Below are 26,578 nucleotides of genomic sequence, written 5' to 3'. Positions count from 1 at the left end.
TCTCCTCCGTTGCTCATGACGCTAGATCCCAGGGTCATCCGATGAACTGGATGTTAGAAGATTCAGGAGGGACTGAAGGAATTGCCTTTCCACACACGGGTGGTCACCAACCTGGAAGGTTTTAAATGGGGGTACAGAAAAATTCATGGAGGATAAGGCTTTTGGCAGCTACTAGCGATGGCTACTCTTTGCCACTGCTGTCAGAGACAGTATGTGCCTCTGAATGCCAGTTTCTGGGAATCGGAAATGGGGAGATGTCAGGGACTGGACTGAAGAGGAGGAGGAATGGTGGAGTTCGCCCACCCCCTTCTCCCGTAGCTGCCAGAGAAGAGAGAGGCAGTATTGAATTACAGCAGAACTGTGAAGGAGATAACAGCTCAAAGACAGGTGAACAGCAGCTTTATGAGGTGTTAGGAGAAGGAGGGGGCAGAGCAGCCAGTTGACATGTCATCAGAGGCGTCTTACCCATAGAGGCTAGTGGCGCGGGGCGCCAGGGCACCAAGTTCTGGAGGGCGCCAGTGAAGAAGTGGAGGCTGGACGTGGCGCCTCCCGGCACCAGCTCGCCGCCCTCGCCCGCCTCCGCCATGCCATGCCGAAGCAGTGCCGCGCCCGGAGCCTCCGTCTGCCATAGCCACCACAGCACAAAGCAGCCAGCTGAGCCAGGAGTTGCCGCATCCAGCCTCTGCCTCTTTCCGCCAGAGGAGGTTCCCTCCAGCCGCTGCCCGCCTTCTCCGCAGCTGGGTGCGTCGCTGTCAGCGCCATCCTCCCTAAAAAAGGTCGGCAATGCTGGGAAACGGGGGGGCGGGCGCCGGAGGGATCTTTGCACCACAGCACCAGATATGCTTAAGACAGCCCTGCATGTCATTAGACAGCATAGATGATCCACCGTCCCCTACAATGCGACGTTTGTTAAGAGTGCAAGAGCAACGGACATAGAGACATTTGACCACCGGGGGCCACCGTAGGGCCAGATGCTGTTGCTTAGAGGGGGAAGTTGGAGGGGCTCAGAGTGAACAACTTCATCCTGGAAGAATGACTGGATTCTTTGTCTTCTACTGTGATCACTGAATAAATTATAAGCAAGAGCTTTCTTGTTTCCTCCCTGCTTCTTGAAACCATCGGAGGAGGGAGACAATTCCTCAAGCCTGACAGGAGAGTGCTGTTGCACTCCTGCTGGTTGGCTCCCCAAGGGCGGTTGACCCCCACGAGGACAGAATGTTGGCCCTTTAATCTGATCCTGCAGGACTCTGTTCTTATGCTAATATTATCCCTTCTTTTGTTGTTGTATTTTGTTGTATTAATTGCATGCAAAGCCTGAAGGGTTTGAAAACTTGCAAATAAACAGCACAGAATTAGAAAAGGTCTGAGGGCCTTGTGGAGGCTTTGACCTTGACATTTTTTTCTCTCTTGGTTTCAGCCCCTTGCAGAAGGGAACCGATAATTCAGCATAGTTTCCTGATTTCCCCATCTCTCTCTCTCTCTCTCTCTCATTTAAGGTTACAGGACGAGATTAATCAGCGCCTTGAAGCTGAGAACAATTTGTCTTCCTACCGACAGGTGAGGCGGAAAAAAATGACGAATACCATCCCGGAACTATGGGCAGAGAATGCAAGATGGCCTTGTAGCTTGTAACTGATCTGAAATACTTTCCTCCTTGCTACATCATGTGCATGCATGTATGTGTCTCATGGAAGGGCTGTAGTTGGGCCATCTGTAGCACATGCCAGGGCAACCCTCTTTTACTTTATTTTTAAGAGAGAGAGCGAGCATGCAAGAGGTCCCGTTTTCCTCCCTATACATGATGTTTAGGGCCAAAAGAGATAAAATATCCCTCATTCTCCCTTCTCATTTCTCAGGACGTTGATGATGCTGCGTTGGCCCGAATAGACCTGGAACGTAAAATTGAATCACTTCAAGAGGAGATCAACTTCCTAAAGAAGATCCACGAGGAGGTATGGAATACAGAGCCGCCAAGCTGAAGCTCCTCCATCTTGAAAGGCAGTTGGGGTAACAGGCCGGATTGAAGGCCCAGATCCACAGTGTGGCTTGTGCTCTGTTTTCCCTTTAATGCCTGCCAAAAAACAACAACCAGCGAGAGGGAGAGAGACATACTGAAAACTGGTTATTTGGTCCCATTGCTGGGAAAACCAACCGACTCTTCATCTGGCTCAGAGGCTCTGGGTTCTAACTGCATTTTTGTGAGGCTCGCTTTTAATGGCGTTTCTTGATTTAATTGTATGTTAACAGGACTGCATTTCACTTTATGGGCCATTCAGGTTGAAATGCAGCTTGCAAATTTTAACACAAGCAAGCAAACAAACCTAGACCTTTGATCCTGGAGATGTTACATTTCCCATGTATTCCTAAAGGTGTCCAGGCTTCCTAATATGGCACATCTTCCCTCCACACATAAAGGAAGCAAAAATATGTCCACTCGATCTAAACAATGAGCAAGGAGTGTCCAGCACTGCTTAGAATTTTAAGAAGCCAGCAGCAACCTTCACTGACCATCAGTGCAGCCTTCAAAGGCTCACTCCACCATCTTGATTCAAAATGGCATCCAACAGTACCCTAACATAGTTAAAATCCTGTTCACTGATCTCAGGAACCATTGTGCCAAAGTTATTTAGCTTGTCCAAAGGGATCACTGCAGTCTTGAAAGACTGAGTCTGCCATTTTGTTTCAAAATGGTGCCCAGTGGTATCCAAAGAGTTTAGCAGCTGACCTCCTTCTGCCCCCCTTGGCAATGAATAGACTACACACTGATAAGTAAGTTTAAAATTGCTTTACTTACAGTTTCTAGGTCTCAGTCATGCATTGTCTTATGCAGCAATAATAGATAACACAGACAACATATTATTGAGTAGAAATACAGAAAAGTAGCTTCAGATACATGTCTGAAGCTTGGAGCTATCATAAGGCACATCCTGTCTCCATGACTTGCATCTTGAAGAAGAGAGTGAGGAAAGGAAGAGAAGAAACACATCACCTCCAGAGCTTTCCCCACAAAAACCCACTCTTCAAAGCTGAATCGAAGCAAATGCCTATTCAGGGTTTCTGCAGATTACCATTTGCTCCGATTCAGCTTTAAAGAGCAGTTTTTCACAGGCAAATCTCCGGGTCAAGGAAAAGGGCATTTGGACATGGAGCTCAGACCGTGCCTGGAAAGCACAGAGGAAAGGTAGGTGTGGATAAGTCCTACATTTGTGAATTTGCCCTGATCTGTTCCCCAAAGTCTTAATTGGTCCAGTTTTTTGGAAACCCTGCCCTGTGTATGATGTTTCAGGATTCACGACTCTTCTGTCCCCTTCTCAGGAGCTTCGTGAGCTGCAGGAGCAGCTGCAGCAGCAACAGGTCCACATCGAGATGGACATGGCCAAGCCGGACTTGACATCTGCCTTGCGCGAGATCCGCATCCAGTACGAGTCCATGGCCTCAAACAACATGCATGAGACTGAGGAATGGTACAAGTCTAAGGTATGGGACCAGGGTGGAGACCAGCCCAAGGGAAAGTGAAAGACCGAGGATTCCCACAGCTTTGACTAGCATTCCACTCAGATTGCCCATTCTAGACGAACAGGGCCTTGAACCATTGAGATGCTTTGGAAGGTGGCAGTAAGGGATGGGAGGGACGGTGTGGATGAGACTTCTGGTTGCATGCATGGCTAGTGACAATTTTCAGTGCTTGAAGCACAGGATGCATGTGTAACTCTGGTCTTTTTCTTCACTATTCAGTATAAACCATGTGCATTTTTTAAATTTAATGACATTTCTAGCCCGTACCAGTAATGGTTGCTCCAAACACCTGTGATAACAGGTGCCTTTTCTCCAAGATACTTCCCGTTTTGAGTTCCCTTTGGGTGCTTCCATTTGGTGGAGAAACCATAGACTTCCTTACCGCCTGAAAATTCGAGGACAATTGCCCTGTCAGGAAGGGAGGTGAAGGGTTTGAAGGTCACAGTGGTGATCAGGTATAAGCTCTGGCGACACAACCTTTTCAACCAGGGGTTGATAAACCCCAGCTTGGGGGCCTAATCCAGTTCCTCTCAAAAAAACAAAAACAAAAAAGCCTTCCCCTCAAGACCTTACTGATCTTGGCAGCAGCAGCAAAACGGGGGGGGGGGGGACATTAAAGTAGATAACAGTCAGTATCAATAAACACATTTGTAAACTTGGGCTATTGGTCAGAAGCAGTAATTTAGATGTAGTCAGTACTATTTTTCTAAAAAAAAGAGGTGCCAGAACTGAGCACGAACACCTCCCTTGTTCTCTTAGAGTGGCATTTGCGCCCACTTGAGAGGTGCCGGAACTGAGTTCAGTGGTGGAGCAATCCGATTGGGCGCCTGGGGCAGCGCATGCCCTGTGCCCAGGGGCGGGGCCAGCAGCTTGTGGAGGTGGAGCCATCCATCCATGGGGGCGGGGCCAGCCGCCCTTTGGGTGGGGCAAGCCAGGGCAGGACACTCCATAGGGCCTCCAAGAAGTTTGCCTGCCTCCTCCCACTCAGCCACCCTACTGCTGAGGGGGAGGTGGCGGGCGGACCATCTGGGGCAGCGTAGAGCCTGCAGGCGCCCAAGCCATCACGTTGCTCCCAGGAGAGACGTGTGGCTCGGCCGCGCTGCAGGCCCTGAGTGCCACCCGGCATTTTGTCACCCCCCTCAGTGGTGACACTTGAGGCGGCCCACACCCACCACACACCCCTTCCTCCACGCCTGAGTTCCAGCAATTCCGGCTGAAAAAAAGGCCCTGGATACAGTATTGGGGTGGGAATAGCACACTTATGTGGACCCGAACTGTCCTTTCCCTGGTCATGTGATTGATCATGGATGAGCAGAGAGGGGGGCAATAACAGCCCGCCCACCCCCATAGCTGATCTGCCCAGATCAGCTGTGGAGAGAGGGTTGTGTTCTGGTGTGAGTGCCCAATGCGAGTGAATGTGTTCCTTGAGCCACGAAACAGAACGTTAACCTGACTTCCGCCTGGTAGTTTGCAGACCTGACCGATGCAGCGGCACGAAACATCGAGGCCCTGCGTCTCGCCAAGCAAGAAGCCAACGAGTACCGCCGGCAGCTGCAGTCCCTCACCTGTGACCTGGAGTCCCTGAGGGGATCGGTAGGTGGAGCTGATGCGGAAATTTGGAGAAGGGAGTTTAAGATTGGGGAAATGAGAAATGGAGAGAAACCGGAATCGACAGGTTCATCCGTCTCTGGCTCCCGGCTAAGCCCAATGGAGAGGGCCTCACCTCTCCCTCCGCCGCAGTCAAATAGAATTGGCCAACAGTGGAGGTAGTTCTAGGAGGCGAGGGGACAAATGGCAGCTGGTCCCAGCTGAGACAGTGGAGGAGGCCTGGCTCTCTCACCTCACTGTCTGAGGCAACCAGTTGGAATGGAGAACCTTTCCCTCCCCCCCCCCACCGCCCCACATGACTGGCGTTCCTTCCTGCCCACAGAAACCACTCCATGAAAATTCATCAGCATTTTGCTGCAAATTTCTCATATGGTACACCTTTTTAGATGCTAATAGGATATTCCCCCCAATACCTCCCTTTTTGCACAGCTATTCTCCCTAATTGGGACACGGGTGGCGCTGTGGGTTAAACCACAGAGCCTAGGACTTGCCGATCAGAAGGTTGGCAGTTCAAATCCCCATGACAGGGTGAGCTCCCGTTGCTCAGTCCCTGCTCCTGCCAACCTAGCAGTTCGAAAGCACAAAGTGCAAGTAGATAAATAGGTACCGCTCCAGCAGGAAGGTAAATGGTGTTTTCATGCGCTGCTCTGGTTCGCCAGAAGCGGCTTAGTCCTGCTGGCCACATGACCCGGAAGCTGTACGCCAGCTCCCTCGGCCAATAAAGTGAGATGAGCGCCGCAACCCCAGAGTCGTCTGTGACTGGACCTAATGGTCAGGGGTCCCTCTACCCTATACCTTTTTCTTCTCCCTAATATAATGCAATTTGGTATATTATTTTCATTCACATATGCATCTGTACACACACTTTACTCTTACATTATTTTTGCCTGTGTTACTTGGCTGAAGAATGGTGTTGCAAAATCCAGATAGTTTGTTTTTACCCCATTTCAATATGCTTTTTTCAAAAAAAAAAAATCACAAATTGGTAAGTTTGTTTCTAAGTGCAAATTGAATCAAATGTCTCCCCAATCCTAACTGGGGCAAGTATTGGGTATTCCTCTTCCAGCATTGTCTCCTAGGTAGAAAGTGATTGTTCCACCTAGTCCTTATGCAATGCCATTATGCAATAATATGAAAGGGTTGGCTTGTTCCTGATTGTGCCTCGTCTCCTCTTCCTTCCCTGTAATAATAATAATAATAATAATAATAATAATAATAATAATTTTATTTATTTATACCCCTCCCATCTGGCTGGGTTCCCCAGCCACTCTCGGCAGCTCCCAACAGAATAATAATAATAATAATAGCGATAAAACATCAAACATTAAAAACTTTCCTAAACAGGGTTGCCTTCAGATGTCTTCAAAAAGTCAGATAGTTGTTTATTTCCATGACATCTGATGGGAGGGCGTTCAGAAGGGCGGGCGCCACTACCGAGAAGGCCCTCTGCCTGGTTCCCTGCAACCTCACTTCTCACAATGAGGGAACCGCCAGAAGGCCCTCGGAGCTGGACCTCAGTGTCTGGTCTGAACGATGGGGGTGGAGACGCTCCTTCAGATATACGGGGCCGAGGCCATTTAGGGCTTTAAAGGTTAGCACCAACACTTTGAATTGTGCTCAGAAACATAATGGGAGCCAATGCAGGTCTTTCAGGACCTGTGTTATATGGTCTTGGCGGCCACTCCCAGTCACCAGGTTAGCTGCCGCATTCTGGATTAGTTGTAGTTTCCGGGTCACTTTCAAAGGTAGCCCCACATAGAGCGCTGTTCCTCATTGCTTATGCCTCTTGGCTCATGAGCCATTATTGGTCAACTGCAAACTGCCTTGAGTGCTTTGGCAGAAAGGCAGGAACTGAATGTACGGCAGTTCATGAGGGAAATGAGCGAAAGGTATATATTCCCAGAAAGTATGTCACTTTCAGCCTCAGCTGTGGGCTCAGGGTGTCCCTTCCCCTTTGCAGGTTAGTGACAGACCACTTGTTTTGTTGCATTCGCCGGTGATGCTTCCCTTGTCATTACAGAACGAATCTCTGGAGAGGCAGCTGAGAGAGATGGAAGACCGTTATGCCCTCGGCACTGCCGCCTACCAGGACACAGTGATTCGGCTGGAGGAAGACACCCGCAGCCTCAAGGAGGAAATGGCTCGTCACCTCCAGGAATATCAGGACCTCCTCAATGTCAAACTGGCTTTAGATATTGAGATTGCCACCTACCGCAAACTCTTGGAGGGGGAGGAAAGCAGGTAGTGCCCAGAAACTCCCATAGCCATAGTGTTGCGACATACTGTATTTTTCGCCCTATAGGGCACACCGGCCCATAGGGCGCACCTAGTTTTTTGGGGGGGAATAAAGAAAAAAATTATTTCCCCTCCCCCAGGTACGGGGCTGGGGCGGGGGAAGCCCGAGCTTCCCCCTCCCCCAGCCCCCAGAACAGGCTGCTATCCGCAAGCCTGGGGAGTCCGCGGGAACTCCCGCAGGCTCCCCAGGCTTGCAGATATCTGCCTGAAGTCTGGGGTGTGCTGCGGAGTGCTCCCCGGGTTTCGGGGTGCAGGTTGCTGTCCGCAAGCCTTGGGAGCCCGGCGGGAGTTCCCTGAGCATACCGACCCCTCTTGCTCTCCAGGCTCCAGCGAAGCACACACATTTCCCCTTCATTTTTGGAGGGGAAAAAGTGCATCCTATAGGGAGAAAAATACAGTATTTTACATGGAATTGCTGGGGAGCCTGTCAGAGTAATACAAAGCTCCTTAAAAGCCCTGCGTGTTAGGCTTGTTCTACATTTATGCAGCCAAATGAGGGGGCTGAGTCTTGGCAGTGAAATGAACCGTACCACTTCAGACTACAGTTAGGCGGTCTCATTTTAAATGTGAGCAGTGTTAAATACACACAACTCCCCACAAGCAGGGAATCAGCACAGTGGGAAAGTGGGCTGGGCTGTGAACACTTACAAATGGCAAGTCCCACCCATAATCTAAAGTGGTATAGTCAACTCTTATTGTCTTAGGAATCTTCCAGTTCATTCTGCTTCAAGGAGAGACCAGGCCTCCCTCTAAACTTGGATGGGTCTCATAAGGGTAATTTAAAAAAATGAGCCTCCAAGTCAGCTTGTTGCTAGTCAGACGACAGGGTGAGCTCCCGTTGCTCTGTCCCAGCTTCTGCCAACCTAGCAGTTTGAAAGCACACCAGTGCAAGTAGATAAATAGGTACTGCTGTGGTGGGAAGGTAAACGGCGTTTCCGTGCGCTCTGGTTTCTGTCACAGTGCTCTGTTGTGCTAGAAGCGGTTTAGTCATGCTGGCCACATGACCCAGAAAGCTGTCTGAGGAGAAATGCCGTCTCCCTCAGCTTGAAAGTGAGATGAGCATTGCAACCCCATAGTCACCTTTGACTGGACTTAACTGTCCAGGGGTCCCTTTACCTTTTTACCTAGTCAGGCTCTCTGGTTTAATACTGGAAATATTGCCAAGTACTGTTGCATTGAACCTGATCTTCCAGGGCACCAAGCATTCCTTGATCTAATGTGTCACTGTGTAGGTGCTGTATCCAGGATCCACTGTGCTAAAACCCTTCAGTAGACCTGGGGATGACTCATACCAAATAGCATTTGAATATGACCAAGTGATTCCTGTCAAACCTCTGTTTGGTGTTGTCCTTAAGCCAGAAAAAACTGTTGTTCTTTTCCACCTGAAGGCATTTTGGACTACTGCTCCCATCATCCATGACCATTGGCTAGGTTGGCTGTGGCTGATGGGAGTGGTAGTCCAAGACAAGCTGGGGAAGGGTGTTGTTTGCCATGTTACTTCTGCCAGATCAGCCATTTTGTGAGATTTGTGCTTCTCACCCGAGCTCCTTTGGCTCTGCTGCTTATCCAGTACAAAACCTGGAATTACCGTATTTTTCGCTCTATAAGATGCACCAGACCACAAGACGCACCTAGTTTTTAGAGGAGGAAAACAAGAAAAAAAAATTCTGAATCTCAGAAGCCAGAACAGCAAGAGGGATCACTGCGCAGTAAAAGCAGCAATCCCTCTTGCTGTTTTGGCTTCTGGGATAGCTGCGCAGCCTGCATTCGCTCCATAAGACGCACACACATCTCCCCTTACTTTTGAGGAGGGAAAAAGTGAGTCTTATAGAGCAAAAAATACGGTAATTAATTAAAGATGCAAGGTTGGGGAAGGATTGAATTAGGACGGATCAAGGGCAGCTCATCCTGATTCACCACAGGAACAGGAAGGTGGTACCCTGCACTCGGCACCAAAGCCACCCTCATCTGAGTTGTGCAGCAGCGCCCGCAAAGCAACAGCAGTGACGGCGGGTTCTGGTGAGATCTCTTGCAGGATCAAATGGAGCACATGAGATCTCTTCAGATTTTGGCAAGGTCTTGTGAGATCTCAGTGGCTACTGCTGCCTCCTCTTGCCATTCCACCGCCTGAGGCTGCGACCTTAGCCTGCCTCCTGGGTGGGCTGGCCCTGGGACTGTTTCGAAAACCCACTCTCTTTTCCTTTTCTTCCTTGTGTCTTTGCAGGATCACCATTCCAGTGCAGACCTTCTCCAACCTTCAGATCCGAGGTAAGGAACCCATTCTGTCATGAGGATGGCTGTTGCCATGTGACCACACACAAATGAGGCAGCAACTGTAAGTGGGCTGTCCCGTGAATCCACTGGATGAAATAGCGGAAGAACATTGCCTCAGGAGAGTGAGGGAAATTATCAGGGATGATTCACACACTGGCCGGCACTTTCTTGATCTCCTGCCCTCAGGCAGAAGATATAGAAGCATGATTAGTCGCACCAACAGGGTAAAGAACAGCTTCTATCCGTAGGCTGTTAGGCTGCTGATGAATGAAAAGATAACAACAGGGCAACTGACTGTTTGGTAGCTGTACGTCAGTAAACGAGGGGAATTAAGACTAAGAGAGCTGAGTGGGGGGGTGCTCATGTAATCTCACTGTATACAAGTTGTAAAGGTAAAGGGACCCCAGACCATTAGGCCCAGTCGTGACTGACTCTGGGGTTGCGGCGCTCATCTCACTTTATTGGCCGAGGGAGCCGGCGTACAGCTTCCGGTTCATGTGGCCAGCATGACTAAGCCACTTCTGGCGAACCAGAGCAGCGCACGGAAATGCTGTTTACCTTCCCGCTGGAGCGCTACCTATATATCTACTTGCACTTTGATGTGCTTTCAAACTGCTAGGTTGGCAGGAGCAGGGACCGAGCAACGGGAGCTCACCCCGTCACGGGGATTCGAACCGCCGACCTTCTGATCGGCAAGCCCTAGGCTCTGTGGTTTAACCCACAGCACCACAAGTGACAATAAAGTATTTCAATTTCAAGTATAGTGTGAACCACTAAGTGTGGCAGGCTGTGTGGCAGCAGAGCAGGTGAGGCAGGTGGTGGCAGTGGCAGGGCTTGGCAGCACTTTCTGTTTTGAAACAAGCAGCGAAATGGGATGTGCTGCCGCTGCACCTAATCTATTCCGAAGGTAGTAAGACCAATACGTATCGGAAAACTTCTATTGTCTTCTGCTTTGCCGATGCCTTTCTCCACCGACACCACCATAATCATATTTGTGCCTTTCTGGATCAATCCTAAAGGCCTTCATTGTTCTATTTCTGGCCTCAACGATGCCTTTTGGCAGGCTAGAAGCAGGATGAGGAAGGGGTTGCGAGTGGGTCGCGCAGGTTGTGGGTCACGGGAGCTGCGAATATCAACAACAGGCACTCATTGGCAAGAGGAAGGAAAGGGGAGAGAGGTTGTATTCCAAGCCTCTGGCTTCTGTCTATTTTACTATTTATGTTTGAAAACCAGTGGCACCATTGGGGGGATGACTTGCGGGGCAGAAAAGCTGGGATCCCACCCAATGGAATGAGCAGGAGGAACCCCAAACTCAGTAGGATTACCACATTTTGAGTATGGCACTACACATTGCCATCTAAAAGCTCCCCACCCCTGTAAGAACGTGCAAGTTCAGAGTCTAAAGTTATCCAACTGCACTGCAGAGAGAAGGCACTTTACCTCTCCTTTTTCAATACAGGAAGGGAGGGAGAGTAGGTTTCTAATCCTGGCACCCAATGAAATGCCAATATCTGTAAGGTGAGGCATGTGCAATCTAGGAGATGCTGCAAAGAGGAGCTGAGCAGGAAAAGCTAACCGTTTCCCTACGCACTGCAGTTTTTCGACACCTCTTGTGTGCGCTGTAGGAGATACAGGCAAATGTAGCTGCTGTGTTGGGGACCCCTGGATTAAAACAGCTTCCTATATGCCAAAAAACCTTCCTAAAACTGAAGTCTTTGGAAATTAATTGGGATCCAATGAAGGCGTTTCCTACACTCCTGTCCTCCTGATATCCAACTCTTATCAGCAAGGCTTGTTTCAAGGCCATGGCTAATACTAGCTTTGAACTAGGAACTTCCCAGCTCACTCTTTGACTGATGTTCTGTGCCTCTTTACTTGTCTTGGGGAGCAAGTCCCATTGGGAACAATAGTAAAGCTAAAGGACCCCTGGATGGTTAAGTCCAGTCAAAGGTGACTATGGGGTTGTGGCACTCAACTTGCTTTCAGGCCGAGGGAGCCGGTGTTTGTCCACAGACAGCTTCCCAGGTCATGTGGCCAGCAGGACTAAACTGTTTCTGGCACAACGGGACACCGTGACAGAAACGAGAGAGCATGGAAACGCCTTTACCTTCCTGCCGCGATGGTACCTATTTATCTACTTGCACTGGCGTACTTTCGAACTGCTAGGCTGGCAGAAGCTGGGACTGAGCAATGGGAGCTCACTCTGTTGCGGGGATTCAAACTGCCGACCTTCTGATCGGCAAGCCCAAGAGGCTCAGTGGTTTAGACCACAGCGCCACCCGTGTCCCTGTTTACAATAGTACTTAACTCCAGTAAACATAACTAGAGGTGCGTTGTTAGACGCCACACCAGTTCTCTTCTGTGCCAGCTGCTACTAGATTTCATTTCATTGCACACCTCTGTTCCACTTTGATTCTTCTTTGTGATCACTTTGGTTGTTCTTGTTGCCATATGGGAGGCTGCTTGAAAAACCTCTGAAAGGAAAACTCCTTGAAGAGGAATTTGTATGCGTGTTACTGAGATGTTTGTTGGTCAAGGTCAAGGTGCTACAATTTAGGATCACTTAGATCTAGCGATGGCTCCCTGCTACCTAGCAAGTTCTCTCCCCCCCCCTTCCTTGACTCTGGTTGCCCTTCACTGCAGCTGCATCAGAGTGCAGAAGGAGCTGAGTTTTAGCTCACTGTTGGATACCGTTCTCTCTCACACACATTCTCCCAGACCCATAGCATTTCCTTCTGTTTCCTTGTGGTCTCGCAGGCCAGCTCAAAGTCTATCACAGATGAACAGTGTGTGCCTTCTCCAGGTCACAATTCAGTAACTACCACACTATGACAATGACCAGGCTGTTCTTTCCCTCCTCACCAGAGACCAGCCTGGACACAAAGTCCGTTTCTGAGGCCCACCTGAAGAGGAGTATTGTGGTCAAAACAGTGGAGACAAGAGATGGAGAGGTAGGCAAAATCTACCCAGGCCTCTGGAGCCTTGGTTTTCTGATCACATGCTTGAAAGATCTAGCAATCCAACCCTTTCTTTCCAAACACCTGTAGAATCTATGGACATGCCTGTCCCACTCTTTTTATTTTTAATCCTCCAGGAAATAGATTCCTCAGTCTCCATCGTTATCACGCTCTGTCGCTGAGCTGCTCATAGTTAGGAAATTCTTCCTAATATTCAAACCTCCTTCCTCTCTGTAGTTTTAATCTTGTCACTGGTGAGTGACTGTAGCCCTTCCAATATCTCTTGGCTTCTTGGGACTATATATACCAGCCTCCTTCCGCCTTTCCTGGTAGGATTTGTCTTCTAGAACCTCCGCCTATCATCTTGCAATGATTCCCTCTGCATCCTATTTCAATTTATCAGCTTTTTCTTCTTTCACTGTGCTACCCAGGGCCCCAAATGAGCACTCCCCGGCACTGAGAAAAGCAGTGTTATTATCTGTAACTTCTTACGTCTTGGGTCTGATGTTTCTGTTTGGAGACAACCAACCAGCAATGGTCTTGGGCTTTTGAGCTGAAGCACCACATGACTGGCATCTGTTTGTTATCCATTGGAGACTACGCATTTCCCTCAGGCATGCTAACCAGTTGTCCTTGTGCACAAACCGGGGTTCCTTCTTCCTATGTGTAACACTTGATATTTCTTGTTGGCATTCATCCCCTTGGGTTTCTCTGCCATTGCCTCCGGTTTATGATGTAGGAAACATGAGGGAGATTTATAACTTACAATCAGGCTTGTGGGCAGTAGAAAATAACTTTTATTCCTTCCAGAATTGGTGTCGAGATGGATGGCTGGAACATGAGTCAAAATGGATGGGAGAATGAATTCTCTAACGTGGTCACAGCAAGCTTTTCCAAGTTTGGGGTCTGGGGAATGGTTTGCCCATCAGCATAGAACTATGCATCTTGATGGACTGTATTTCAGTTCCTGTTCTAGTGTCAGTAAAAACAATAGCAAATAAAGTATTTAAAAAGAAAAGAAAAGAGGGAGCAGGCACTTGGGAATAAGTAATTAAAGTTCTGATGCTAGGGAGACAGTGTGTGTCAGATGGCAGAATAAAGGCCTGCTTTTCTGCCTTGCCTGCTAGTGCCTACAAAAAAATTAGGCAGTGTTGGTCAGCAGGCAAAAGTTATACTGCAAGGATGAAGCTGTGCTCCTGACAAGACTTTATTCCCTCAGTGAGCACTCTGTTCAGCCTGAGATACTACATAGCTCAGATCAAAGGTCTTGCAAGCTGACTCCTGAGGAAATGCATAGTCTGGAGAATTGAACAGAGCAGAATAACAAACCTGGAAAGTATCGGGCCATAATTATTATAATTATTATTAATACTTATACCCCGCCCATCTGGCTGGGTTTCCCCAGCCACTCTTGGTAGCTCCCAACAGAACATTAATAATAATAAAGCAATAAAACATCAAACATTAAAACTCCTCTGCTGGTACATTTTCCAGACCTGCCCTTCCATCCAGGAAAACAAACCATGACCTTTTAGGGTTAAATAGATGCAGCTAAAACATAAAAAAGAAAGCTTGCTTTACATACCCTCCAACATTTATCCAATGAAAATAGGGATGTCCTATTTAATATTAATATTATTACTATTAATAATAATAATAATAATACCCCGCCCATCTGACTGGGTTGTCTCAGCCACTCTGGGCAGCTTCCAACATATATAAAAACATAATAAAACATTAAACATTTTTAAAAAACACTTCCCCATGCAGGGTTGCCTTCAGGTGTGTTCTAAATGTTGTAGAGTTACTTAGCTCCTTGGCTCGGTGGGTCGCATAACTCCAATTTCTATTAAGTGTCACCAGTATTGGCAATAATCTTGTGCATCAACCATCAAGTTACTAGTTCTGTGCTGCCATAGACCCTGCTTTGATTTTGATTTTTAGGGGACAGGTGGGAGTAAGCAATGGGAACCTGAAGCATTTAGAAGGGAGCACACAAAGTTTCAAAATGAATAGGAGCTGTTTTGTGGCCGCTGAAAGCTAGGTTGCGACCCAAGCAGGGTGAATAACTCCCCTCCCATTCTTCTCCCCACTCTGCCTGCAGGTGATCAAGGAGTCAAGCCAGGAGCACAAGGAAGTGGTGTGAAGCCAGCGGCCGCGAAGTAAAAGCCACGCTAGCGAAGGGAGGGAGGAGACGCCTGTAGCTGTAGGACGCTAGGAGAAGCTTGCCTCCCTTTCTGACGCTTCAGGGCTATGGCCCCAAAACAGCTCTGCTACAAGGGGTGGGAAACATTTGCAAATTTAACTATTGCTGGGAAAGTATAACCAGGTGCTGCCCCTTGGGCCTCAGTTGCCTGGCGCTTCAGGTGGGGTTTGCCCCCCCCCCCCCGCTTTCTCGCATCTTGTATGCTTCCAATGAGGCACCGTTTTTAGACTGGGCTGTAGCTCTCCTAGATGTTATCCGCCTTGGGCTTAACACCAAAACTTGCTGCTTCTCAATAAACCTACTAATGAATAGGATCTGTGTTTACTGTTGATGCTGGGAGAGGGGTGTGTGAGAGAGAGAGGCCTAGAAGGGAGGTATTTCAAGGGGAACAATGGTAGGAAGTTAGCTTGTCTCCCCCAGAAGTATAACACGTGTCCTTAAGAAACTGAAATATACTCGGAGTCGAGAGTGGATTTCATGCTCATAATGGTGAGGAGGAATGGAAGTCCCCCCAGAATGTCTGCTTTATATACATTATTTACACAATGGGCTCCATGTGATTGGCTAATTCCGGGATTCTCCTGTAGGCCAATCAGGTCGCAGATTCACTTCCACCTGGAGCTGGATTGGGTGGCTCCTGTGGACCAATCAGACTGCTGTATTCTGGAGCCTATTGTTCTAGGACCACCCAGACTGCTGCATTCTGTACATAACAGAAACGCTTGCGACAAGATAGCAATTCATCTTGCAAATTATCCCAAAATAGTGAAAGCGGTCCCTTCTGAATGTTTAGCTGTGATGCAAAGCTGTTAAAGATGCCTTGTTGAGGGGCTAATAAACACTGTGGGGTAGAGTGGGGAGTTATCAGAAACACATCAGGAGAGGGGTCTTTGCCGTTCTTCCCATATGACAGCTATTTAAAACCTTAAATTTGCTCCTGCATTGGATGAGTTTTGTTCATGTATGAAGTTTTCCCCCCTGCTAGATTTGGAGTTGTAAAGGAATGCCAGTCAAAGTTGGCTAGTGACTGCAGTTTCCACCCTACCCATGGGCCTCCAGCACAATCTCTTCTCATGGTCTAATCTGCGGCAAGGTTGGTGGCCCAAGGTGTGCTTCCTGGCCAAGTGGGATTTGAATTTGGGTCTCCCCAGTACTAGTTCAATGCTTAACCCCTACAGCAGCCTTTGGGCACCTTCTAAATCGATGCAACCTATGTTTTACATATAGCCAAGTACATGTGTTGGAGCGTCTCACAGTCCTGGCACCCCAGACCCCTCAGAACTTAGGGCAACTGCCTCCTTTTCTGTCCTCCTGTCAGACTATAAAAGCCTTAAGAACCTAGTCAACAAATACACACTTCCTTTGTCTTCTTCCTTCAAGAGGCAGCCTCTGCCTTTTGGGGGTTTCGCCTCTGCCTTCTTTCCATAACTCCCTCTGAGGTTTATAAGCCATCAGGAAGAGTCTGGAATTTTGCAGCCTCTTATCAACCTTAGGTTACCCACCAGCAATGCATCCAGTAATTACTAGCCAAGTAATAGAGGAGAAATGGGATTCAGATATGATTTAAAGGGGAACTTGCCAAAACCACACTTTTCAGAACACTTTGCAAACGGAAACATAGCCATCCTTTTCCATTCTCCCAGCCGAATAATGTGTACAGATGTGCACATACTGGGGTAAAAAGTGTGTAAAAGGGCATGGGTAAGTGAAAAGATCATGCACAAATGCATATTAGGGGAAATTGCTTTGCAAAAATGTGTACATTAGGAAGACTATGCACTAAAGCACTGATGATGATTATAATCACATTATTATTATTATTATTATTATTATTATTATTATTATTATTATCATCATCATCACAAACAGATGTGGAACTGTGGGCAACTAAACTGAGGACTGGAAAAATGAGAAATGAAGAGACACAAAAAATGTCAGGTTCACTCACCCCTGCTAGTTGAGCTCCTTGTGAGCAAGCAGCTGGTCTCTACACCCCCACACCCCTTGACCCAAGTAAATGGGTGAGGCCGGTGTATTATTGTGAGGGCTGCCATTTAAGCAATCTGCAGAAAATAGTGTCTCAATAACATATAGAGGGATGCCGTGCCATGGAAAATTTTGAAGGCTGATGTGAATGATACTGAAGGACGGAAGTGTGGCAGGAGAGAGAGAGAGAGAAAGAGAGAGAGAGAAAGAGAGAAAGAGAGAAAGAGAGAAAGAGAGAAAGAAAGAAAGAAAGAAAGAAAGAAAGAAAGAAAGACAGACATTAGGGCATCCGGGAAAGATAGTGACATATTACAAATGATCAGGTGAGCAAGTCACCTCTATAATTACTGATCTAGGAGACCAAGTGTAAAGATCAAAGCTTGATAGAACTTGCTACAGGTTTAGCCTAGTAAAAAGAATATAAAATGTGGTTGTAATCGTATTCAAGCATTTAAAAAGCTGCCCTGAATGCTGGCGCACTCCATTCTGAGTAAGTCATATTGAACTCAGTGGGACTTGCTTGGAAGTGGACAGGCATAGGCTTCTACTGTCACTTGAACACAGAAGAGGACAGGGAGATTATGTGCTCAACAGTTTATCCAAAATACCTTTTTAATACAACCTGACCTTTACCTGTGTGCCCATAAAAGCAGATAACTAGCCCTACTAAAACCACTACCGCAGAGATTACTATTGTTAGATAGAAAAAATGTTAAACTCAGATATTTTCACCTTTTGTAACCATCGCTGGCACCTAAACAATCTACAACTTTTCTGCTGTTCTTTGTGTACTGCCGAATATATGTACGTTAGCCTCTCAATATTACTTGCATATTTCCAAATGTCAGGTCAATTTCTAATGCTGTATTTAAACCCTTTGCAATCACTAAAAGTATTATGACGTGAAACGGTGAGTTTTTTATTTTATTTTATGAAAAATGCACTCCCACTTATTTTAATCTCCCTTTTGAAAGTGTTTCATAAAGTAGCTTCTTTCCCAATTTTTGTCATCATTTATAGGGGGTATTTATATCCTGCCCTTCAATGAATTTCCAGGGTGCCTTACAGAAACAAATACCTATGTGTGCATACATACAAAAACAGTTACAGTACATAAAAACACATATAAATAACCACATGAACACGTACGTGCAGCAGAAAATCATATGTGCTGAGTTTAAAAAAAAATCATAATGGAAGTGAATGGAAAATAAAATATCTGAGGAAATACAAATATATTTGCCTGGGACAGGAATTACCGGTACATTAATGTAGGTTTGGTGTACCAGGGAAGCCTCCTTGCAGAGAATGTTCCAGGTTAGGACATCACAGCGGAAAAGGTCCTTGACTTTTGGAAAGAGCTGTGTGGAAACAATACTAAAAGTGCACCTAAATAGGAAACGTTATACACAACTTCCAAAAGAAGGCTGACAAATTCAGGCTGACTCTGTTGTGTCCCAAAGTGTCTGCCAATAGCATTGATAAGGGCTCACCATTCTCCTCCTCTTCTTCTTCCCATTTCCTTTTCCGTTATCAAGGCCTTTGTAGCAACTCTGGCTCAATACACTGTCCCCTTCCCTCAAATCACCTATTCTGAGTTAAGCAGCCTTTGAGCCTGCTAGGAGTGCAACCACAACAGACATCAAGATGCCTTCCACCCATTTCCAACACCAGCCACTGGAGGAACCCATGTCAATAAATCTGCAGAGCTGATTGGAAGGCAAAGAAGATTAAAGCTTTAAACACACTTTGCATTTAAAGCACCCAATACAAGAATCCTGGAAACTGTAGTTTGCTGCCTTTCTACCCAAAATTATTCTAAAAAGGGGAGAGATGCCAAAGTCTGGAGATTGGAACCCAGGATCAGATGCAGGCAGAGCATGAATGATTTTTCACTGCGGTTTTCAAAGTTCTTCTAACTATATGTAAAAGTCGCTGGCAAACCACTGAAATTGAGAGATAATGCTCTGTTGATTTCAGCATTTTTTTAATTTAGAACTTCCACAATCCAGCTGGGTTTTGAGCTTGTTTGCAAACTGGCAACAGATTGCAACAGATAACATTTTGCATCCCCCATAGCTGATGAAAAACATTAAAGGATTGCCATTCCTTCTAGGAATGAGATGACGCTTGTTTTAACAAATTTGAAAGCTACCACACATAGGAGGAAAAGGCCCTTATTCAAAGCTTTTGAAATACATTGGTTAAGCTCAGATGGTTAAGAGCCAAGGCAGTTGATAAATTAAATATTTACTAGATCAATAGGTAAATGGGTTAACAACAACAAATTTTAAAAGTGAATAAATTGAGCCCCTGAAGAGTTTTCCTGGCAGGTGCTATTCCACAGATGTGCACCTGAAGGCATAAACACAGCAGCGGACAATGTGGATGCTGACAAAGAGGAGGGTGATGAAGACATAGCTTGTGAAGATGGCCTTGATGGCGTATTGTGTTTCAGGATCATCAATGCTTCTCTTGTGGCGGCTCTCGTACACAACAGCAAGCCTAAAGCCAGCCACCAGTTGTCCCTCTCGCCAGCAGTAGTAGACGCCTCTGTCATCCATCTGGGCAAAGCGTATGTGCAGATGGTTTCCGTGGTCAATGAAGACCCTCATGCTCTTGTTGACCCCGGTAAGGAACCTAGTGAGGTACATCCGGGTTGAGTCTTTGTCCCAAGCCACAGCATGTTCTGGCCTGGCACCAGGGCAGGCTATGATCAGCCCAGTGCCAAGGGATTGCTTGTGGAATTGGATAGGGATGTCGGGAACCCAGGGTTTTTCCCCAAGCTTGGAGATGACATCTGAGATGGATGCCTCTCCCATGGAGGACATCTTTTTCCTGCAAGGTGCCATGCAACTTCGGATAACAACCTCGGGCTTCCTATTCGGAACCCCCCGAAACTGCTTTGGGACAGACTTGGAGCCGCAGGAAGCCACCTCTGGTATGGTAGTACGGTATCGCCTGAGCAGATAGGGACTCTGCACATAGCAAAGCCCAACTCTCCGCTGCTCACCTCTGACATCGCAGCGATTGCACTTGGTCCATTCCCAGAAGACGGTAAAGACTACAAAGTGTGTTCTGTTGAAGTCCTTTTGTGGGTGCTGATCCTCATCTGCAAAGGCAACAGCTATGTTTTTGGAAGTCTGCACGTCTACATCGTAGCCGTAGAAGAAATCCCCTTTCTTGGTGCCACAAATGTAGTGCCCTGAATCTTCCACCTGAACGCGGAAGACAATGAGGCTGAACATCCTGATGCTGAAGCGCCGGAGCATGTCAACGCCTCTCTTGATGTGGCTCGAGTCCACAACCAAAGTGCCATCAAAGTCTGTCAAGACCTTAGTCCGGTGTCTGCCCATGTTCTTCTGAAAGTACCAAACCACAGAAGTGACCTCCTCAGGCTTGCAATTGCAAGGCAACTCAAAGCTCATGTCAGCCAAGTAAGCAGCATTTTCAAACATCAGAAAAGCTGGGCAAGGGGTCTTCTTGAACACGTCCTCCTTCTCTATAATGGCAAAGGCATGGAGAACATCAGCAGTGCCAAGGACTATCGCAATTCCAGCCAGCCCCGTTGAAGCCATTTGATGGTGGTACACTTTGGTCAACAGCTTCCGCATTGGTTGATTACAAGTTCTGTAGCTCAACTCTGCTTCACTGCTCTTTTAAGTAGGCAAACTAGGTAGGATACTAAACAGTGTGTGGAGGAACGAAGACTCCAGAACCGTTTCCATTTTTGCTCACACAAGTTCTAGAATGCAGTCTCAGCTCCAGAGTGGTCAGCATGAACAACTAGCTGTTACCCCATTGTGTGTGTGTGTGTGTGTGAGAGAGAGAGAGAGAGAGAGAGAGAGAAGCTGACTTATACTGGCTTTTAGTATTGTCTGTTCAGATTGCCAGCAGCCCTCCAACATGTCAGGCAGGGTATTTCTCAACCCAGCAACATGATATGCTTTTAACTGGAGATACCAAAGATTAAACTTGGGACAGGCAAACCAAGCACTGGAGGACCAAGCCATTGCTCCTCCCCAATTCTATACAAACACCCACAATACTTAATACTACCAAGTTTATATTAAGCCTGGATGGACGACAGTATCTTCAGGTTATTGTTACCCATGAATGAGAAAATGCCAACTCATTCTGGGGCTAAGCCCTGCTGAGTCCTAACTAGAGCAGAAGTCAATAGCACAAGTGCCATGAGAAATAGGAGATAAACCACAGCAGAAATCAATCAACAAATATTATTTATTGACAATGCACTATCTGCCTTGCTGAAGAAGGCAGAGCTCATCTAAAAACTCAGTAAACAGGTCTATCCTCCAAATATATATTCTATAAAAGTTGTACTGAGATTAACTGGAGATGTGCAAGAATTCATGTGTGCTCTTGATGATCTCCCACTCATCTTAATGGGGATTGATAGAAGATGTTCCTAGTGGGTGTTCCTTTCCTCTGTATCTTCTCCATTATTTCCCTATGTGGTGTGGCTTGTGACACAAGCTCTAGCTTCCTTTAGGTGACTTTGTAAAGGCGCATCAGTTCCATCAATTTTATTTCAGTTGGTCCATCTGCTTGGCAGTGGATTTGGGTACCAGGCACACCTTCCCCCTCTGTGGCATGTGAAAAGTCTGGAGGATTGCTACGGTCAGTCCCCATCCTTTGCAGTTTCTCAAACAACTGTTGACAGTTTTTCTTCTCTTGCTCACTCATGAGTTCCACATTCAATCCAAAGCGTTTGGTTCCTGAAAAACTCTCCAAAATCTCCAAGACAGAGTCCCGGTCTTTGAGGCAGATATTTTCATTGAACACAGCTAGGAATTCACCTAGGAAACCAAAAGCAAGGTCTGTTTGGAAGATTTGGCCCAGGTTTTGGGATCCAAGTTGGAGCAGGAGCTGGTAGCGTTCTTGGATGTTTTTCATGCATCTGCGCCAATCTCTGTAGAATTCTGCAGATGTCTTGGGCAGCTGGTCCAACTCCTGGAGGAGAAGAACAATGTCACAGATCCCAACACAAGTGGATCCTGGCCCACTCTCCACCCCACTGGAGAAAGACTTTAACTGACCTTAATGGTGATATTAATTTATTTTGGTAAGGAAAATTGTTCCTATATGTTTAGTTCTCAATATCCCTTTCTACTTTTATTTTATTAGGCGTTTGCTGTTATGCTTTGTTTTGCCACAAATAAATAAACGTAGATAATACAATAAGAAGTATAGCTCTATACATGTATAGCCACGGATCTCCAAACTCCTGGAAAGAAGCAATCTTACCTGAGACAGCTGTACCTCACTTTCTTGTTTGAAGTTTGCTTTAACTGCATGGGAGTTCCACAACACATTTCTTTTCTTCCCCACCTTGTCCTTTTTCTCCAGAGGCTTTAAATGTGATGCTAAAACAATATCCCTGCAAGCGGGAGAGAAAGGGGCATTATTGCAATTTGGAGGGAAATTCAGCAGCTATAGCTCAGCTAGTACAATGGTGCAAGGATGAGAAGACATGTATCTGCTGAAATTTCCTCTACATACGTAACTGTTAAAAGTACAGGAACATTTTTTTATTATTTCATTTACCCAAGCTAAGCACTGTATGGCCCTGGACATTTGAAACTTTGAGTGGCCACTGGCTGCTACTGATATAACAATATTTGCTGCCTGTAGCTTACTGTGGTGCACACTGCAACATGAAAAGTGTTAGGAGTTCAGCCTACACTTGAGTAACACCCTGGCAGAGACACATGCCCGACTGGCATGTTCCCTCCCTCCTGGTTGATCGTTCATAAGCTTTCTTCAGCCTGAACATCACAGTGACCGATGCCAACCGAAACCGGCACACTTAGGGATCCATAGAGTTTGCACACCATGCGTAACAGACCTCAGCAAGTCAGCATTTTGGCTAATCTACTTTATTTACGTATAAACACACACGGAGCACTGCAACATGGCTCCCTCTCTCTCTAGCATCAGACAGCAAAGAGAAAAAGAACAAAGGACAATAGTCCCACTTCACAGAACACAGTAACACAAACATCCTGTCTCCGTCACTTCCCACTCTGTGGAGTCAAAACATATACCGTCATGTGATAGACAACAATCCCATGCAATCATGGAGCAAGAATTCTAACAGAAAGCAGGTAATAGGATACGGCCCCATCACTGCCCCATTTATCTTTGGGGGTGTTTTCCGAGATCTTTTAAAAATGCAATTAGCCTTCTTTATCTCAGGCACCCAGAAGTCAAGAGTGAGCTTGGGAGAACTGCTCTGAATGAGCACAAGGTCTTTACACCAGTAGCAGCGCCTGAGGGGGCAAAGATTGTAGGCTGCAGGTGGGTGTACAAACGTAAACCACTGGTGACAGGAAAGTACAAATACAAAGCTCGTTTAGTGGCTCAAGGATACTCTCAGAGGCCTGGAAAGGATTATGACGAGACTTTTTCCCCTACTGCTAAGGGGGACAGTGTAAGGCTGATTCTAACGCTTGGGGCAAAGAGAAAACTCCTGTTAAACCATTTTGATATCCAGACTGCATATTTACATGCATCAATATCAGAAGACCTGTATCTAGCCGAACCGCCTGGTTATGAGACAGGTTCCAATAGAGTGTTGAAATTAAACAAAGCTTTATATGGTCTCAAACAGGCGGCAAGATCTTGGAACAAGTGTTTCCATGAGGCCTTAGTGTCATTTGGTTTCAAGCAGAGTACAGCTGACAATTGTGTTTATGTACGTGGTACAGGCAGTGATCAAGAGTTTTGTCTGATTTATGTAGATGATGTATTGTATGCTTGCAAAACAGATAAACAAACTAAAAGGTTTGCCAAGCAATTGTCCAGTAAGTTCAAAATGAAGGACTTAGGCCCGGTTAGGACATATCTAGGGTTGGAAGTGTGCTGGGCCCAAGATGGCAGCTGCCTAATTAGTCAGCAGAACAAGGTTAAACAACTACTGACTACATACAGGATGCAGGATTGCAAAGGGGCAGTGGTGCCTATGGATCCAGGTTTCATAAAAACACTTCATATAGATGAGAGTCCTGAATTTGAACATCCTGATATATATCATTCTGTAATTGGAAGTTTATTGTATCTAGCACAGTGGTCCAGACCTGATATTAGCTATGCAGTAGGCATATTAAGTAGATTGGTCTCAAAACCCACACTAAATGCCTGGAAAGGGGTAAAACAAGTTCTGAGATACCTCAAACAGACAATTGGCTATATGTTACAATTAAATTCTTCAGAGGATGAAATGTTGAGTTGCTTCTGTGATAGTGACTGGGGAAATTTGCCAGATAGAAAATCTGTCACAGGACTAGTCATAATGGTCGGTGGAGCTTTAATCAGCTGGCGGTCACGCAAGCAAGACGTTGTAAGTGTGTCATCAACGGAATCCGAGTACGCCGCATTGAGTGAATTGTGCAACAAGGTGATTTATTTCAAGCATTTGTTAACAGATTTAAATGTAAATTGTGGAGAACCAGTACGAGTTTACATTGATAATCAGGCTTGTATAACCTTAAGTAAAACAGAGGGTTTCAAATCACGTTCCAAACATATCTCTGTAAAATACCAAAATGTACGTTGCTGTGTACAAGACAATATAATCACATGTACTTATGTATCAAGTGAAGAAAATGTAGCAGATGTATTAACTAAACCATTGGCAAAGATAAAGAACAAGCAAATGTGCAAGGGTTTAGGTTTGCTGGAAAAATAATCTCCTACATAGGTGTTATTTGATGTTAATTGTCCAGCATAATCTGTGAGGGGGTGTTCAGTTTCTGTTAATTGATTCTCATGAATACTTACAGATTCTGGCTTCACACAATTAACTCAAGGCAGTGTCAATTTACTCTTGGCAGAAAGCCAAGGTCTGCTTGACCTAGAAACTACTTACTCCGATTGGTTAACGAGCAGCACTCAACTCTGTTATCTAGGAATGCTAGCACAGTTTGTGTTAGGTGGGTGTGTTAGGAGAAGAAGTGCTGTGTATGGTTAAGAGAGAGAGAGAAAGAAAGGATTTATTTTGCTTTGTTTTGTATGCAGAAACTCTGCTGGTTTTATTTTTCCTTTTAATAAATCCTGTAAATAGTTATTCTGAGTCTAGCTGACTAGTCATTCCACCTCAACTAGCTTCTTCGCTGTGCAGGAAAACTCTGCTACGTTTGGGCTAAAGCCATTAGAGCTATGCCTGACACTTCAAAGTTCCAATGCAATTAGCCTTCTTTATCTCAGGCACCCAGAAGTCAAGAGTGAGCTTGGGAGAACTGGTTGTATTTCTTTGATAAGGCACATATAAGTAATGAATGTACATGACTTTTGCAGTATGCATAATCTACAGCAGCCTGCCATGTGACTGCATGTTCATTGGGTTAAATTCACAAGCAGTTGACCTCATGGATAAACTGATAGCTGCCGTGCTTTTTTTCTGGGGGGGACGCATTCACAAAATGTTTAGGGGTAAGCGTATACCCCTAAACATTTTGTGAATCTTTGTACTTTTGTCCATTTACTGTATTTACTTCCCCCAGTTTGAACTATAAAATGGTGATTTTCTTGAGTAAAAATGAGAGCACCCTTAAACATATTTTTTTTAAGAAAAAAAGCACTGGAGAGCTATACTGCCTCTTGCATCACATCAACTAAAGGGACCAATGGAATTTGAGAAACCTGAATTCTTCATAAGTCGCCACTTTCTGGTGCACTGCTCGGAACTTGGCTTCATTCTCTCTCTGGTACTTTTCATCAGCGGCAATAGCTTCTTCCAACTCTTTCTCCAAAGCACGGAAGTCGATCGCACCCTCCATCTCAGGTTATCTAGAAACAACAGACATTTAAAAAACAAACAACTCTTATCCCGAAGAACTCTAGAAACGTGGGAATCAAAGCATTGGGGGGGACCCAAGTGCAGAGAAATTAAGCTATGCTACTAAATGCTAATCCGCGAATATCGCTATGCAGTTCCCACCATAGCTGTCAACCTTCCCTTTTTTTGCGGGAAATTCCCTTATTCCAGCGCCATTTCCCGCTGCTTCCTGCTGCTATCCCGGATTGTTAGATATCCCGTAGACTGTCCCTGGGACAGGTGAGGCTGTTGATCCCTTATTTTCGAGGCTGCTGATCCCTTATTTTCAAATCTGAAAGTTGACAGTTATGCTTCCCACTTCCCAAGCGGCCAAAGGCTCCAGGAGTGGAAATGCACCAAAGGGTTTTTGCTTCCTTCGTAGAGCGAGAACTAAACATTTACAGTAGCTTTGCAATATTTGCTTGCTTTTTACAGCAAAGAGCACTGCAGAAGCATATCAATATGGCAAAGCATCGGGATCTCAGAGGAAGCCCCTGAGCCCTGAGGTGCAGGGAATTTCCCGTGTCCCTTTTAGCTCGGGGTGGGGTGGTATCTCATCCCTCAATTCTGATGCGTCATTCCAAGGACTGATCCATATCCTGCACCTGAGTTCCACGGGTCTACGTGGAAAAACGACCCTGGGTACCACTCCCAGATAATGAGGTACTGAGGTTATTTATTACACCGGTTTAGGGCTCTGCGGAAGTCGTCTCCAAATCCACCCCCGCTTTCCCCGTTCCCCACCCCGCACCGGCTAGGCATCAGGTTTCCATAGCAACGAGGCCTAGGTTTGGTTTCCATAACAACCAGACCACGCCGGGACGCGAAGGACCCTCCGAAGAAAGGAGTTGTCTTCGCTGGTCGCCTGATTATAATCTCCATTCTCTGCCCTCCCAC

General features: G+C 46.3%; 3 protein-coding genes and 1 long non-coding RNA gene across 6 annotated transcripts in view; 2 read left to right on the top strand and 2 right to left on the bottom strand.

The window, feature by feature from the left end:
- Nucleotides 1-15,170, top strand: part of GFAP (glial fibrillary acidic protein) — a 40,464-nt gene extending 25,294 nt beyond the window's left edge. The window contains exons 3-10 of one of the 2 annotated variants that reach the window (XM_083709629.1): nt 1,497-1,557; nt 1,857-1,952; nt 3,316-3,477; nt 4,984-5,109; nt 7,145-7,365; nt 9,644-9,687; nt 12,559-12,644; nt 14,755-15,170. In XM_083709629.1, the coding sequence (XP_083565755.1) occupies nt 1,497-1,557; nt 1,857-1,952; nt 3,316-3,477; nt 4,984-5,109; nt 7,145-7,365; nt 9,644-9,687; nt 12,559-12,644; nt 14,755-14,796 (838 nt within the window). In that variant the 3' untranslated portion in view covers nt 14,797-15,170. The remainder of the gene's footprint in view (nt 1-1,496; nt 1,558-1,856; nt 1,953-3,315; nt 3,478-4,983; nt 5,110-7,144; nt 7,366-9,643; nt 9,688-12,558; nt 12,645-14,754) is intronic. The other variant, XM_083709630.1, reaches the window with a different exon arrangement.
- A 3,905-nt stretch (nt 15,171-19,075) lies between these two features.
- FAM187A (family with sequence similarity 187 member A) lies at nt 19,076-20,963 on the bottom strand. The gene has a single exon (XM_083709640.1). It carries the CDS (start codon nt 20,454-20,456, stop codon nt 19,179-19,181), a length of 1,278 nt encoding a protein of 425 aa, XP_083565766.1. The 5' UTR covers nt 20,457-20,963; the 3' UTR covers nt 19,076-19,178.
- Nucleotides 20,964-21,066: 103 nt separating this feature from the next.
- On the bottom strand, nt 21,067-26,492 carry DNAAF19 (dynein axonemal assembly factor 19). 2 transcript variants are annotated; one of them, XM_083709905.1, is made up of 4 exons: nt 26,433-26,492; nt 25,507-25,653; nt 22,111-22,243; nt 21,067-21,816 (listed from the first exon to the last, which is right to left on the bottom strand). In XM_083709905.1, the coding sequence occupies exons 2-4, from the start codon at nt 25,641-25,643 to the stop codon at nt 21,352-21,354; spliced, it is 735 nt and encodes a 244-aa protein (XP_083566031.1). In that variant the 5' UTR covers nt 25,644-25,653; nt 26,433-26,492; the 3' UTR covers nt 21,067-21,351. The 2 variants fall into 2 exon arrangements, with proteins under 2 accessions (XP_083566031.1, XP_083566030.1); XM_083709904.1 differs by having other exon boundaries at nt 26,365-26,480.
- LOC310830359 lies at nt 23,104-24,560 on the top strand. The gene is made up of 2 exons (XR_014557629.1): nt 23,104-23,177; nt 23,687-24,560. It is a non-coding gene; the product is annotated as an uncharacterized lncRNA (long non-coding RNA).
- Nucleotides 26,493-26,578: the final 86 nt, after the last annotated feature.

This window comes from Podarcis gaigeae (assembly GCF_964106915.1).
Source record: "Podarcis gaigeae genome assembly, chromosome: 13".
Classification (NCBI taxonomy): domain Eukaryota; kingdom Metazoa; phylum Chordata; class Lepidosauria; order Squamata; family Lacertidae; genus Podarcis; species Podarcis gaigeae.
The sequence above is the reverse complement of the archived record's forward strand: the minus strand, read 5'-3'. Positions and strand labels throughout refer to the sequence as shown.